The sequence below is a fragment of the Lepisosteus platostomus genome, chromosome 6 (genome assembly GCF_059453375.1).
Source record: "Lepisosteus platostomus isolate fLepPlt1 chromosome 6, fLepPlt1.hap1, whole genome shotgun sequence".
NCBI lineage: Eukaryota > Metazoa > Chordata > Actinopteri > Semionotiformes > Lepisosteidae > Lepisosteus > Lepisosteus platostomus.
Window position 1 is genome coordinate 33,650,679 of NC_142616.1, and position 17,425 is coordinate 33,668,103.

General features: G+C 38.5%; 1 protein-coding gene across 1 annotated transcript; it reads right to left on the reverse strand.

Moving 5' to 3' along the window:
* Positions 1–4,335: 4,335 nt before the first annotated feature.
* On the reverse strand, positions 4,336–9,555 carry LOC148661589 (fatty acid-binding protein, intestinal-like). Its single transcript, XM_088635512.1, has 5 exons — positions 9,401–9,555; positions 7,657–7,731; positions 5,614–5,786; positions 5,278–5,388; positions 4,336–4,567 (listed from the first exon to the last, which is right to left on the reverse strand). Exons 2-5 carry the CDS (start codon positions 7,721–7,723, stop codon positions 4,511–4,513), a joined length of 408 nt encoding a protein of 135 aa, XP_088491638.1. The 5' UTR covers positions 7,724–7,731; positions 9,401–9,555; the 3' UTR covers positions 4,336–4,510.
* Positions 9,556–17,425: the final 7,870 nt, after the last annotated feature.

Sequence of the window (17,425 nt, forward strand, 5' to 3'; positions counted from 1 at the left end):
TGAGAAGTATTTGAGAAGACAAAATTTTGCTAAGCAACCTTCAGGACTCTGGTTTAAGATGAGCAATTTGAATGTTATTTGTTTATAAGATATACTGTAACTGAGGAGCAAAAATGTTGTGCAAAAGTGGTGGTGCGCTTTTATTTGGTTTGCTTTCCAGACAGTGCCAAGGGACTTTTAGACTGACTATTCCCTATACTAAATTAATCAAAATTTGAGGTTAGTCTAGAGACTACAATGTACTTGAACTTGAACTTTATTGCCATATGTAACCGGTACTGGTACAATGGAATTCTTACTTACAGAAAGTCTCTCGATTGTAAAACAAGTGTAAAAAACAAGACAAAGTGCAAACAGTGCATCCAGACAATGTACAAACAAACAATAGACAATGTGCAAGTAAACATGTAGACAGTTTGAATGTAAACAATACAGACGTGTAAACAATGACTGGAGATGTGCAATAGATAAGAAATCATAAAGAGGTAGATGGTGATGGTGTAGGTGTGGTCCGAGGGGGATGGCTAAAGGTATTCGCCAGTCTCACTGCTTGTGGATAGAAGCTATTGAAGAATCTAGTGGTAAGTGTCCGTATGCTCTTATATGTCTTGCCTGAGGGCAGTGGGGTGAAGAGCTCATGCCCGGCGTGGTGACTGTCCTCTGTGATGGCCAGAATTCTACCACGGCAGCGGTCCTCATAGAGCTGTTTAAAATACAATAATAAAATAAAATGTATTTTAAAATAAAATAATTTAGAATACAATGTATTCTAAAATTAAAAAGTGTAGTTTCACTGAAACAAGAAGTTAAAGGAAAAAATACCTCTTAATTTAATCATGAATATAGGACCTTTAACGTCAGGACTTTTCAAAGTTCTTTTCAATTAAAAGAATAGAGAAGCAGCAAAGGATAGATAAGGTAACACAAAATGACTTAATATATAAAAGTAATGTACAGTTATAGAAATAATCAGGAAAGACAAGTTTAAAAGGTGTTTTATACTGACTTTTAAAACAAAAAGAAAATTGGAGTCTCATATAGCCTCGAGCAGAGCAGTCCACAGTTTAGGTGAATACTGTACATGTAGAAGGCTCTATTGCCCAATACTCCATCATAAGTTAGAGTGTAACAACTCAGAGTTCAGGTAGCAAGATGGAATATTGTTGAGAGATTTTCAGTGTTTGAAAAATATTTGAAAAATATTACAAACTTTACAGGGATGACACAATATGTTAAAAAAATAAGTGTTATGCTTGCAGGACTTAAATCTGATTAAAATTGTACCATGTAAAATTTGAATATACTCAAGCCTATTGATAGTAGACTTAGAGGTACCAGCAAGCAGTGTATTACAGTAACCCAATCTAGAGAAAAAGGCATGAACCAGGGTCTCAGCAAATAACAGGGAGAAGAGGGGTTTTAAATGGCCACTATTAAACTGGTGAAAAAAGACACACCATTGTAATGGACAGTATCTGATATGAGTTTTAAGTGCTGAACTGGCATTGAGCAGAACATTAAGGTTCTCATCAGTTAAACTAACCCAATCCTCAAACCATCAATGACCATTCATCTGTTTTATTTATTTCTTATTTTGGAAATCATTTAAAAAAATAATGGCTCCAAACAAGTGAAATGCAGTAAATTCAACCTATTTTAGCCTGTTTGTTAGGAGCAAATTGATGCAATGATCTCTTTCAGTTGCTTCTTGAACCAAGGTATCAGCTTCAACAACAAGGCGTAACTTGTTCTACAGTATACTCCCAGAACCCTTTGAGTAAAGAAATGCCCCCTGTTCTCAGTTTAAAATACACTTCAACAAGGTTTCTGGTTTGTGTTTCACTATTCATTCTAAAGAAATCTGCTGGGTTCACTTTGCCAGTGCCTTTGAAGATTTTGAATACTTGTGTCAGGTCCCCTCATATCCTTCTGTCCTCAAGACAAAAGGTTCTGTTTCTTCAGCCTGTCAGAATGGGACATTCATATAAATCCCAGAATGTATCTAGTTCCTCTTCTCTGGACTCATTCCAAAGTACCACATTTTTATATAATCTGGTAACTAACATTGCACATAATGTTCTAAATGAGGTTTTACTGGTGATGAATCCAACACACAGAGTCTCTTATCTGTACTTTTCCTTTGTCTCATATTCTAAGACTAAAATGTAAGATGGTAACTTCATACCTTTATTTATAATCGTGACAGTCACTGGTAAAGTCAATTTAGAAGACTGCTTCAGCGCTAGTGAAACAAGGACATGAATGGGAATTAAGAGCATGAACATTTAGGATGAAAAAAAGATTGTGGATTAATGTTAAATCTGACAGTCGTTTCATGGTTTGTCACAATGTCTGCATTTAAATAGGTTTCTTGCATTGTTCCTGACGAAATCCCATTTTGAATAGTTGGTAGACAATACATATATAAATATATTAAATGCCAAAAATAAAGTTTAAGTCTTGGTTCTACGCTTTTTCCCACGTTTCCAAAGTCAATCGGTTGTATTTACTGTAGGTAGTCCTACAGCAGTCCACGTCCTTCTTCGTGTATTGCACGGGTTAAGTGTTAGATTGATCTTTGCCCTTGTGATGTTACAGTGTAAAAACAGTGTATTTAAAGTGGGTGGTGAAAAAGACTTCTTAAAGTGTTGGCACTGTGGCTAAGGATCTGCACCTGTGGCTGGAAGGTTGCTGGTTCAAATCCTGTGGTCGGCACAGGAATCCTACTCTGTTGGGCCCCTAAGCAAGGCCCTTAACCCCAACTGCTCCAGGGGTGTTGTACAATGGCTGACCCTGCGCTCTGACCCCAAGCTTCTCTCCCTGTCTGTGTGTCTATGTCTCATGGAGAGTAAGCTGCAGTATGTGAAAAGACAAATTCCTAATACAATACATTTTATATGGCTAATAAAGTGATCTTATCTTATCTTAAAGACACTGACAAAGTCAGCTTAGAGAGCTGTTTTACCTCTAAGACTCAAACAAAGACCTAAGGACACGAAAAGACACTAATAGGCTGATAAAAGGAGGAGTTATTTGTGTCCAGCCCATTTTGAGTTTTTTTAAACCAACCTTTATCAGTTTCATCAGTTTTTATCAGTTTTTTTTTTAAAAAGTACCACATTGCCAAGAATCTCCACTTCCCAATGCCCTTGCTATCAGTAGTACCCAGCCAATGCATCCAAATGTGTCACCAGATAATTTGAAAAAAGATCCATGTAAATAACATAAAGAGAAGAAAGGATCCTATGATGGTGAGGGAGGGAATTTGTAGGCTCTCATCACAGTTACTCTTACTAATATTTCTAATGCTGTGAGAGACAAAGATTAGAGTCATCTTTTAGTAAAAGTAGGAGATAAGAGAAGAGAATATATCCATCGGGAACTCTAAACCAAGCAGATAAACTAAAACATATCTGTATATCATCAAATAATTTAGAAACGTGCCCACAGTCCACAGTGGACTAGCATGATACGATATCTACAAGAACTCAAGTAATGCAGTTTTATAATTGACTGTAATATTATTATTATTGATAATAATAATAATAATAATAATAATAATAATAATAATAATAATAATAATAATAATACGCTTCTATGGCACTTTTCTGGACACTCCACTAAAAAGCTCTTTACAGGTAATGGGGACTCCCCTCCACTACCACTAATGTGTAGCACCACCTGGATGATGCGACAGCAGCCAGAGTGCACTGGTGGAGGGGGGGTAGGGAGATGAAGCCAATTCATAGTTGGGGAGTATTAGGAGCCTACAATTGGTAAAGGCCAATGGGACATTTTAGCCAGGACACCAGGATAAAACACCTGTGTTCTTTAAAAAAAAAAGCCCTTTTAGGACCTTGGTTTCATGTCCCATCACTAGACTGGGGCATTAGGATCCACACAGACCACAGGATGAGTACCTCCTACTGGCCCCACTAATACCTCTTCCAGCAGCAATCTTAGCTTTCTCAGGCTCACACCTGCTGAGTTTCAGTGGGCTGCCAGTTGTGTGCTGAAGAGTGATATGGCTGCTTGACCTTGTTCCAGGTCCTTGCTCCGGTCAGCTTTAAAAAAGAGATGGGGGTTAAGTGTTTCAACCAGTTACAAGACAGTATAAAGCTTGTCGTAGGGATCAGTGGGAGATGCTTCTTGAAGAGCTGGAGATAATCAAGTTGAGGTTTTAAGGACTGATATACTGTATGTAGACTTAATTGTTGATCATTTTAAAACCATGATTTCCTTACAATAGAAGATGAAGGATGAGACAATATCAAAATAAGTACTTTTTCAGATTAGTGAAGAAGTGAAAGGATTAAAAACAAAACAAGAAATTAGTTGAATGCTTATACAAGAAGTTTTATTGTTTCAGCAATCATTATTACAATAGCCTCATGAAGAAGTTTCAGACTGGAGTGTTATGATGAAGTAATGAATGATTCCAGTCCTAGAAATGTAGCACAGTTGGTATTTAACATTCCAGCATGATGTAGGGAATATTAGTCAGGACACATCACACCTCTTTTCTTTTAAAATATTTTTTCAATTCTACATCATCGATCTTTGTAGTCTAAAATGAGAAAGAAAACATTTCATTTTATTCAGCGTTAGTTTGTGCTTTATGAGTTCAAAATAAAGAACATTTTTCAAGGATATGAGATAATGAACAAGTGTCATAAAGGATTTTCACTTGCAAAAAATCTGTAGAGATCCTCCCAGAATCCAAGAAATTACAATTTGTATCCATGGTACTTAATTTGTACTTTGGCTGAACATTGTGGGAAAAAAACACCCATTTATGGATTTACATTATTATGTTTTGAATATTTGCCTTTGTAGTATTAAAGATTATACTGTAGGCTACATTCTAAACTGCTGATTTAGCTCAGATTAAAATGAGCTGTTTTAGTGTCTTATTTAAGAATTATAGAAACAAGATACTGTGTTTTCAAGGAAATAATGAATTAATGTGACTAACAATCTGTTGAGATAGCAATTTTTTTTTAATAGAATTAACAAAACCTTAAAACAAGAGTTATTTATTTGATGGAATTGCCGTCTTATTCCTATCAAGGTCTTTCTTAAACAGGAAGCCATCAGCTCTGTTCATTTCACACAGTATTAATGAAGAAATGTCTCCATACTATACTCTTGAAAGACACAAATTATATCATTTAGTTTGAAATATTGGGGTTGGAGAGATATTTTGACTTTTCATTCTGTTTAACTTTGGAGGATCCACTCTGTACCTCAATACCACTAACACTACAGAATACTGACCTGTAGCATCTCATCTCCATCTACTTGTCTGCTATTCACAAGCTCCTTGCCATCAGACACACGTTTGAATTTGCCAACATAGTGTGTGGGGGATTCAAATGTGTAGGTTCCCTGTTAAAAAGCACATGAAGGGTTAGTCAAAGTGAACCCATTGGGAACCACTTTGCTGCAAAAGGTAACTGACCTTATGATTCTAAGAACATTGATTTATCTTAGTTTTCTGATGAAGTTCTATCCTAGAATGCTTGTGTAGACAACATTTAAAGATACTAAGATAACAGGTATTATTGCCTATACAAATACTGTACTTTCTCCACAGTTAACCAAGGACTGTACCTTCATTACAGAGCCATCAGCAGGATCCCCCATAAACTCTTCTCCCATTGTCCAGCTGATCTCTTTTGTCCGAAAAACACTCTTTTCTGTTATGGTGAATTTGTCTCCTTCTTGTTTCACAGTTAGTTGCTGTTTCAGATTGTCCAAATCACCAAGTTTTGAGACATCGATTCCTTTTTAGGAAAAAAGAGATATCTGATACGTTAGCTAGCTGTGATTTGTCTTCTTTTAAAGAGTTTGTTTTCTTTTTTCTTTAACTTTGTTTTCTTTAAATAAATAAGGTTCAAATACTTAATTTTTCCTTGTACTGTAACTCCTCCTCCCAGTTTGTTTTATTTGGGTAATTCTGAGATTTCAGAGAGAAAATCCCACTACAAGAAGAAAAGATTGAGCTTTTCAAAATTCAAAGTATATTACATTGACTTTTCAAAACCTTTGGTGACCTTTATGCACCTTTTTAATGAATTGGAGAAAGACTGAATAAATTATGACCAGACACTTCTATCATTTATTTTCCTCATTAAAGACAAACTAAAAAAGTATGAATTGAGTTTTATCTAAGTGTAGAATAGTTCACATTATGTAGTTAACCAGGTAAATCAATTGAGAACAAATTCTCATTTACAGTGATTATCTGGAGGTCCATTTATATAGAAAGGTCTATGGTGGGGGGTGGCACAGTAGCTCTATGGTTAATATTGCTGCCTCACAGTGCTGTGGCCCTGGGCTCAATTCCATATCTGGGGTGCTATCTGTGTGGAGGTTGTATGTTCTCCACATGTTCATGTGGGTTTTCTCCAGCTGTTTCATTTGCCTTCCAGAGTCCAAAGACATACTGGAAGGTGAATTGGTTTCTGGGAAAATTGGCTCTGGTGTGAGTATTTACTGTATGTCTGTGTGTCTTCCCTGCAATGGACTATTGTCTTGTCCAGGACGTATCCTGCCTTGCACCTGTTGCTTGCTGGGATAGACTCCGGCTCCCCTGCGACCCTGGATAGTGCAGTTAGAGCATGAATGGATGGATATCTCAGCGATGGCTTCACACATACCGTTGTTTTTAACAGATAACAGATTTTAATAGGTACTTTTAACAAATAACAAATGGTGTGAAATCAGTGAAGGATACAGTTTACTTTTAAGAGCATATCGAAATACAATGTAAACATGCTTTTGAGAAGGTATAGTGGAGCAATCTATATAAAAAATCTTGCTTAGAGCACAGCACCGGAGTCCCACCTGTAATGTAAACCCACAGGCCCCAGAAATGGAGTCCAGTACCTCAACTCCTAATCCAAACACCGCTGCCCACATCACAGACCCCAAACTGAATTTAGTTAGTAAATACAGTAAGCAATTACAGAATGGTAAACTGTAATGTTTTGAGAAAAATTAAAAATGGGATAACACTAATTATAGCTAGGTCAAAACAGTTAAGGAGGTCCAATTCTGCATTGGCTTATCTCCAGCTTTGCTGTGTCATGGCATCAGGCTTCAGGATTCTGGGTGCTATTCCACTTCAGTGCTGTGTGTGGAGTTTCCTCCCACTTCCCGGAGATTTTACTGAGTATTCTGAATTGTCTCTTTGTCTATGGTCCTGTGAACTGGTGTTCTCACCCGGGAAGAGCAATAATGTGCTCAGTTCAACAAAGTGCTTCTGGGATAGGATCTAACTTCCCACAATACTCCCCATGATGACATTATTCTGATAAGGGGTAGATAATCGAATTTGTACTGTTGTATATTGTATTTATGATATATTGTACAAATACATTTTTATTTTGTTCCTTATTCTAGTTATGACATTGTTCTGTGTACCTGTTGTTTTATGTGCTCTGAAGTTGCTGTAAAATGTTGTATCCTATAAGGATAGTTGTTCTGCTTTGTAGATAGGTTTGAGGAATAATTCTATGATACAGTATACTGTATTAACTTTGCATCTTGGCTTTATAGTAAAACTTAAAGAAAAAGAGGAATACTCCTACTCCCAGGTTATAAATGTAATTTTAATCCAATGTTCTTTGATGATAAAAGTTAACTTCTCACCTAAGGCCACCAAAAATTCTTTCAAGTTCTCATTTTTGTATTCCACCCAACAGCCATTAAAAGCCATCTTCAATCCTGTCAATGACAAAACATATTCAGCTGTTCAGACAGTTCTTATTTTGTGGCTTTAAAGATTGTACTGATACAGAGTGAAAAACCTCACCTGCCTTCAAATAAAATTGATAAGCACAAAAATTGAAATTGAAAGTTGATAAAAGTAATTTATATTATTTAAACCATGCTATAGGATCAAAAATATTTTAGCAGAGGAAGTATTAATGCATAATTACAGTACACACTTAAAGCTATTTTAAACATAGCAAAGTGGACATGCTTGAAGTACAACTAAATGTCCCATTAATTGTCATTATTTATGAAAGAATATGAAATATCTTTAGAAAGTGATATGAGATGCAAATCTTAGAGGACATAAATCCTGCAGGACTTTACTGTATTGCTGTATGCAGGCATTTTAAACTGCCTGGTTCACGGAGATCACATGATATAGATGCTTTAAAAGCAGTCAAGTAATGAGATAGAAGGTTCTTAAGTGATTCATTAAGATAAAGCTTGTGTCCAGATTGGGCACTTGGTTGTCTGGAGAAAGGATTATTTTGGTTACTAGTAAGAACATGATAACAAATCAGATTTCACACAGATTTTGTTGCAAAACCTTTAACCTCAATATGGCTTTTTGCATCCAAAATTCACTTTGCTCCTATTATTGTCTTAGATGGAATGAAAAGGATATTGGACAGTCTCAGAGAAATCTTTAAGTTAGACACCCTAAGCAAATCATGGCCTTCTTATGCAGTCACTGATGAAACAAGATGAAAATCAACCTACTAAATCATCCATCTATAATTTCTGAAGAATGCTTTAAACATATCAAGTTCAGGCAGGCTTGTCTTTTTATACAGTATCTTTTCTTCCAAGAATGCCTACTGTATGTTACATAATACAAAAACTGTTGGTATTGCATTTTCATTAGCTTTAAGGGAGTACTTAGTCACACTTCTTCAAAGAAGAACATAATTGCTGCCTTCTTAGTATTTCACCAGCATGGCAAAGCTTCACACTGCTGTCTTTGCATTCTGAAAAACTGATGTAAAAGGACTTTGGTTTTCATTTTTTCTGTAGCCAAACCCTATTCTGAAAAAAAAAAATAGTTTACACCTGTAAACACAAGTTCATTACAACATTCATTAAATTAGTCATTGTAAGTCATTGTTGTCTGTCACAACCAAAGAAAGCTCCACAGCCAAAATGTTGGTTCTATTCTTCTCTTTTCAGCCTGGATTAAACCTTTACTTGTTCCTATATCATATAAATACAATCCCAAGATATAAAAACTACAGAAAATATACAAAATTCCTGTACATGATAGTACTTGATAATCTTCTGTTTGCATACACAATGTCAGTATAATTACTTTATCTTACACCAGTAATTCACATCATAGATCCTACTTAACAAAAAGATATCCATTGTGAGGTTTTATGTTCTTAAAATCTCAAGTGATTCTTAGTGTATCACTCAACAGGATTAAAATGTTTAAAAATAATTTCATATTGCTCAACATCTAATGACTAATCATCTTCTCTAAGACGAAAAACGCTAGCAGATAATAATAATAGTTTCCTTTTACTTACAACACACATTAAAATTAGTGATATTTTGTTAATGACAATATGAAAACACAGAATTTGTGGAATACTGATATACTCTATAGAGCTTACTGTACCTGTCTTGCCTGTTCTGTGTGGTGTGCTGCAGACCTGGAAAATGACTTCATCCAGTATGCTGGGCGATCTCCCTCAGCCAGTACTTTAAAGGATGTGGGTGTTGGCACTGTGCGGAAGTGACTTGTTCAGACTTGAAGTCAATTACACAATCCCATTTTTGGGGGATAAAGTGGCATTTAAGGACTCTCTTTGCGTCACACATCCAAAACGAGGAATTAATGCTGATGAAATGCTACCCACCCATAAAACAGCAAATCCCCACCCTTTAAAGCACCTGTCAAAGCACCCGCCAGTCTAAGAGAAGAGGAGGGAAATGGTGATATGCAAGTCAAGCTGAAGCAAATTTATAAACAAACTAGCACAAAATTGCATAGAATGAAGAATATCCTTATTTCCCTTGCAAAAGAGTTAAACTAGCTCAAATATAGCTAAAACCCTGTTTTGTACCCACTTAAGCACAGTCAAAATGCTGAGAACTGTACCAAGCTTATTGCAGAGAGGAAGGTTTTCTGAGGTGAGATATTCTTAATTTTATGGAGCTTTAAAAGTGCACCAATTCACAAGGTTAGGAAGATGAAATTGTTTTGTAGCTGGTGCACTGACGTTTCACTGAGCAGACATGATATAGGTAAATTCATTGTCATGATTAACATTTGTCACCAATAGGGTGCCTACTGTGAAACTTACGATGCAGCTACAATGCACTGCTCACCAGGATGACAGGGCAGGCGAGGGGGTGTTAATGACCCAAGAGAAAGGGCATCACAGTCCAGGAGGAATTGGCTCCACCTCTGCTTCACGGGAAAGGAAATAGGATGAAGAGTCACAGACAGGGCAGGGCTGGTTAAGCTGTATTGGGCGCATGTCATCGGGACAGTCCATGGGGTGAGTGCTCTCGAGGGGAGTCTCTTTTAGAGTCCTGGGCAAGCACGCGCTGTCAGACAGACCGGAGAGACGCACCAGGGACCAGGCCATGCAGTGTGCCGACTGAGGTTCGGGTCCGGTGCAGAGTCCCAGGGACAGGTCAAGACAAAGGGCAGGCAGGCAGGTGCAGAGTGCAGCCTGGACACAGGGTAGGAGTGCAAGCAGGGATAGAGGTCATCAGGGTGGTCATCCAGAGGCGTGCCAGGCACAAGGCTGTGAGTTACAGAGGGTGCAACATGGACTGGGCCAAGCAATACGCCCACTGGAGGCTGGCAGGCCCTAGTAAGGAGAAGTGGAAGCACCATGGTTTGGAGCTGTGCTTTAACCAGGGTGCAGGGCAGAGCTGATCTGTCTGCGTCAAGAACCATAACAGGACAGGGTGTCATCGCTGGGGTGATCAACTGAAACATGCACTCCTCGGGGGGGGTCTGAGACCAGGCCAAGCACGCTCTGACAGGGTGGACTACAGAAGGCACCCTGGACTGGGTTGAATGGGTAGTGTGCCACCTAAAGAGCGGAGAAGCACAGAGTCCCCAGCTGCACTGCCACACTAGCAGGCTGGACTGATCCTGGGAAGTACAGCTACAGACGCAAGTGTCCAGGCATACTGGGGAAGCAGGAACAGGAAGGACTCTGCCAGGAAACAACTGGTGGCGGATAAGGAGTGGAGTAATGCCGGATCTCGAAGGAGAAACTCAACAGAGTTTAAATATCCTGGAGCACCTGCTGCTGTGTGACTTCTCACTAAAGCCAGGTGCTCTGCATATCCTGTTTCCTCAGCAATCGGCAGAGGCGTGGCCCCTGGTCACTGCAGCTGCACACGGCAGAATCCTTCTCAGCAGGGCGGAGAGTGACATAGGTAGGGTGTGTGAACATTGTGGGAAGAAATGCAAGCTGTACATCTGCGACACATGCTTTGCACCAGGTTAGAGATGTTAACATGTAGGATTCCTCACCTAGAACCTGGGGAAACATGTGCCCGAAGACTAGTCTCTGAGAGCACATGTGGTGCCTGCTCACCCCTTGAGTCACCACTGACTCAACGAGGGTACAGTCAAACATAGAGGCCACCCACAGCATGGCTGACAGATTAGTATCTCACACGAAGGGTGTTATTACATGAGCAGCATAAGGATGTGCATTGCCCAGCTGGACTTTCATCATGTCAGGTCCGCAAGGAGGACAGCAACGTCCCGGGACTTGAACGAACGATGTGGCGCCATGCCGTCGGATAGCCATCGATCACAACAAGTGGAGCTCTGTTGTGATTCATGGTCCTCTCCATCAATCACGCCAAAGAGCTGTAACTCCCAGTCTCCTGTGTCAAATATTAGCACTGGAAAACTGTTCAGGAGTAACACCTTGCCAGGCTAGAAATTACTGGCTGTAAACACCTAAGATGGAGAGCAATGGACTTACTCTATCCTCCAACATGCCAAAAGCAAGAAGGCCTTCTTCTTGGTATTGGCATGTCGGAGGCTGGCTAAGCAGTATATTGATCCTTTTTTTCTTCTTGATTTTCACATTCAATAGGGTTAAATTACTTCATTACTTGTGCCCAATCAACTTGGTCTATAATGAGGTGATTTAAGCTTGCACAACAAAATCTCTAAAGTGTTTCACAACACTTCGAAATTATGCCACAACATTATTCACAATTCAAAATTCATATACTTTATTTATTCATTTCTGTTTTCAGTAATATAAAATGCTAAATATCTTTAGATGCTCAGTATATGTATTTGGCCTGGTCATTCAGAGGCAGGTATATCGAGGAATGCATTCTCAATGTACAGGTTCCACACTCTTTCCTGCTGCACTATGGGGTCTTAACCAGCATAAGTGTCAGAGTTAACTCAGCTGTGGTCTGAGAAAGTGAAAAAAACAAGTCTACCCTATGCAATCTTAAATATTACATAGCTCCAGTCCTTTAAGAAATAATACTTCTTTCTTCAACTCCCACAGCAGCAATATTGAAAATACTCCAGTCAAACTGCTGACATGATGCCAAACATGTCTGCACTGTTTGCCTGCCTGTGCACTGCACAAGTCCATTTTTCAAAGCCAGTTTTCTTTAGATGCGCAGAATGCAAAGCTTTCTTTTGACCTACAAATTCAAAACCAATTCGTCACTGCCTGCCCAGACATACAAACCAACAGCATGACTGTAAGCTTTTCAAATGGGATTTTGCTTGAAAATTAAATTTTCTTTTATATGCAGGAAGGAATTAAACTTTGATAATAGATTTTAAAAAATATCCATATTTTGCAGACACCAATAACTGGAGTATTTTTATATAGAAATAATTTACTTTTTGTACCTCTGTACCAATTGCCACATTAGTACCAGTTTTGCACATTTCATGCTTTTTGTGTTTTATGAATAAGAAAAAAAAGCAAATAATAAAAAAATATTCAACTACCTCAGGCATTTATGCAAGTTTTCTGATAAAACTAGTTTGCCAATATCTTTACATAGAGTACATATCTAACAGTATTCAAAGAGATCAAATCCTCCAACAAGCAGCCTAAAACATACAAAAACTTGCTTTCTGTAAAATAATAGTTTTAATTGTTTTCATAATAGCATTGTTTCCCAATTATGTGAATTCTCACATTTTGTATGTATAGTAACCGAGTTGTTTCATTTTCGTACCCAATTACAGTATATAGGTAAGAAAATAAAACTGCAATAAAACTTATCCTATTTCAAGAGACCTGACAAAAATTTCCTTTTTGAGAATTATTAAAACCATTTTCATCTGGATTTTGCTTTTACTTGAACTCAGTTTCAAAAAGCATGAGATTAAAGAAAATAAAACATTCACATTTTAAAAATGTCTTGTCTTTATATTGCAACTGTCACTGTAAGGAATTCCCAATGAAGAGATATGTTGCCATATCACCCTGCAACTCACAACTGGCAACCCATTGAAGCTGGATGGGAGACCTCCTGGGACAAACTAAGGTTGCTGCTGGAAAAGGTGTTAGTGGGGTCAGCAGGGGGTGCTCAACCTGCAGTCCACATGGGTCCTAATGCCCCAGTATATTGACAGGGACACTATACTGTAAACAGGCGCAATCCTTTGGATGAGACATAAAACCGAAGTCCTGACTCTCTGTGGTCATTAAAAATCCCAGGGCATTTCTTGAAAAGAGTAGGGGTATAACCCCGGCGTCCTGGCCGAATTTCCCATTGGCCCTTACCAATCATGGTCTCCTAATAATCCCCATCTATGAATTGGCATCATTACTTTGCTCTCCTCCCCACTGATAGCTGATGTGTGGTGAGCGTTCTGGCGCACTATGGCTGCCATCGCATCATCCAGGTGGATGCAGCACATTGGTGGTGGAATGGAGTCCCCATTACCTGTAAAGCCCTTTGAGTGGAGTGTCCAGAAAAGCACTATATACTGTAAGTGTAAGCAATTAATAATTAATTATTATAGTGGATCCTGTGCAGACGCAGGAGTAGGTAGGTGTCGAGGCAGGCGAATAATCCGGTAAGTCAGGTGAGTTCGTGGTCAAAAGGAGAAAGGTGGCTCGAAATCCAGGAAGCAAAAGGGATGTGCAGAATCCAGAAGAGTGCGAGGTACAGAATAAACGCCAGACAGCGCTCTCAAAGAGTAGACTCAATACCGAGCAGCAAGAAGCGGGTTTGAATGGCTTAAATACTGCAGCCGGCCACACGGTAGGGCGTCTGGTGTTGAGTTAACATGTGTGGAGGCGCTTGTAATTATCGCCCCGCTGCTGGCACTGGTTAGCTCTCTTGGGGGCTGGTCTGGGCAGGTTGGCGGTCATGACAGTCACTAGCTACTGTATAAATTGAAACGACTAACTTACGAACATAGTTGTGATGCACTTCAGTTAAATTTTACTTTTAAAACATGGTATCCTCTGGTGCAACAAATCACAACTCTCAGAGTTATTAGAGGTTTTCACCACTCCTGGAGGTCAAAAGTTGCATCTGCTCTAATTTCAGGAATGTCACAAATTCTAGTTATTTATGTATGTTTCCAGACATCTTGACATACTGTACATGCCGTCAGTTTTTGCAATGACTAGAAGTGCTTTGCTACTTTGCTATAAAATATAAGAAAGAAAGTATAGAATTCAAGAGATGTTAAAATTACACACTACACAACAAGATTGTCCTTTAGAATATGTGTACAGGTTTGGTTACCACGATATAATAAAATATGTCAATGCTCTAAATTCAATCCAGAGCAAAGGAATAAGCTTGCTAGATTTCTAAGCTTACAAGAATGTCCTACTCGGATTTACTGAGGCAACTGAATCTGACCCGATTCAAGTATCCTAAATCCTCAAAAGCCTTGACAAAGTTAACCCTCTGGACATCTTCAGTATCAACCGCGAGACAACAACCAGATGAAAACTACGAAGAAATGCATTTTATACAAAAGAGTCTAGAGATAAGCTATCTAATCACGTTGTAGAAGTGCATATCCTTACTTGTGTTCTACAAGGAGCTACAGTACAAGGAACCAAAATAAAATGAGCTAGATGAACACATTTTCAAAGGAATCCACATTGAATATGACAATGCAAAAACAAGCACTATTATTAGATGGCTACTGCAGTTACTCTGACTAAGCTAGTTTCTTAAGGAACACCCAAGAAAACAATAAAAGCTACAAATGGACTTGTTTGATTGTTAGTTTGGTCATCCAGGCTAATTTTCCAGAAAACAAAACTGTTCCCATAGTTACTAGGAAATTCCAGCTTCTTTGAACGATGATCTTTTAAAAAACAATTGCTATAATTAACAGAAATATTAAATTTAAATTTAAATTTGATTGGCTTTTTCTCTGCGTGTGGACCACTGAGCCTGTAGGACCCACCTGCAGACACAGGTCCTGTGAAAGAGAATTACAGTACCATCATCACTTAGAAATCAGCAGAAGACATTCCGCTTAAAATCTGTCTGCAATTATCTCATGGATTAAGGTCTGTGTGACTGCTGTTCCTTGTGCTACTATTTTGAAGACCATAAGAAAGGTTTCAAATGAGCAGAAACCATTTGGCCTGTTACACCTTTTTGTAGTTAGTAGTTAACTGATCTGACAAACATCCAGCCGTTTCCTGAAAGGAGCCGGAACATCGGCTTCTGGATCATGCCTGGCTAGCTTGTTGCATACTTCCATATCTCCTGAAGCCCTGTTAAACTGGCACTTGAATACGCTTCTCAGATCCAGGTCAGAAGAAATGACGTGGACAGATATAAAGGAGTGGACTGGATCCAGAATATAATTTTACGTCGTTTGCCAGTGTGATTCCACCCATGTGTGTCCAAGCAATCAGTCTGAGGAAATCTTACAAATAATTTATTTGCTGGAATAGCGAGTGTTTTAATGTTACCAGGCACAGTTACTGAGCATGACTATGGCCAGATAACAGTTATGCAATTAGAGAACTGAAAGAAAATTTCAGTTTTTAACTTTAAACATCACCTTCAAAAGTCCAACAGATGGCAGTGTTGTTCATTCATAATTTTTTCCATGCTTTTTCCAATGACGATGATTTTCCAGAAGTGGGAACTACAAAGCGGTTATTTAAAGGGTCTGTGAAGATTTGGGGTAACTGGTCACAAATGATGGGCCTTTCACTTGTACTCTAGAAACGACACATGGATATTTGAGTTTTTAGAAGCAGGTGTCTTTGACTTAGTGTTTATTTACAACAATGGTTTTACATAATCTTTCCCATAGAGGAAAAATAAACACCAACCTCCCACTGGAGTTCTGACTACACTAGTTCTGCAAGTCCTGTACAGCCAGTAAGCTAATTCATTCTCCGACTACCCAAACCAAGTATAAACAACTGTTACTATTTAACAGTATTTTTTTATTTTTGCTGTGCTGTGTTTCGTTCTGATGTCCAGTAGTCCTCTAGCTCTCTGAGAGGTGTAGTAAACCAGCCCATTTACAACCCTCCCCAAAATTGTTTCATGCCCCAGATCCACAGTATACCACAGTATGCCCATTCTATTACACTGCTCTATGTTCTGTACACAGATGGTATACACCATCAGATCAGAATCTAAAAACACAGTTTTCATAAACTGACTTTACATTGTCAGTGTGTTGTTCACAAAACCAGTACAAATTAAATCTTCAAGAAAATGGTATTACTATGAGTCCTACATGGGTAGTACTACACTACCTGACATAACAATTTTGGCACATTCTTTGTTACTGCTACTCTGTTGCTCAAAGGTATATGCATATGACACACCTGAAGAAAGCTCCACGGCCGAAACTTTGTGTTCTCTTTCTTCTTTTTTTCATCATGGAATAAACCTATTACTTGTTCCTTTGCAGCCTACGCATGCTGACGCAGCTACCCACCTGAACTACATATAACACACATGTTCCTTTTCTCCAGATATAACTTTGCAGTTCTACAGTATTTTGAAAATAACAATACCAACAATTATTATTTTAAATAGTGGGATATGACATTTTTGCACAGGTATTTTGCAAAGAGAGATGCGCAGAACAACTTTAATCTGAGCCACAATGCAAATGTTCTAACAACAGAGCCTTTGAAGATAAAATGAGAAGCTGAATTGAAAAGGCTTCTCCAGTTATCTCAGGGCATTTTAAACCTCAATTTATTGTCACGGAAACACAACAAAGGATGAGATTAAGCATGAACAACACAGCCACTGAAAGACAGGGCATTTCTCCTGTAATAGGGAAAATATGAGTCACCTCGGAAGTGTCATCGGTCTGCCTGGCTGGTGGGGAACAAATTAAAAAAACAGATTTCTGTATGTGACCAACAAGAGCCAGAACCCTCCACAACAGTGCACTGACTATAACTCACTAACATTCACAATTGTGCACATGCTGTTGATGGACTGTACATGGATAAACTGTATGTAATGGACAATTTCACTCCTCTTGGATATCTGAAGCAATATCACAGTGTTTTCACTTTTTTGTTTAATTCCTACTGGCTTTTGAAATGAAAAATATCTTCCGTCTTCAGTTTATTTCAGTACTTCACGAAACAGTTATAACAGGAATTACGTCAGTGTGAAGTTTTCAGTCCGTCGCTACTAAAGTAGTGCACTC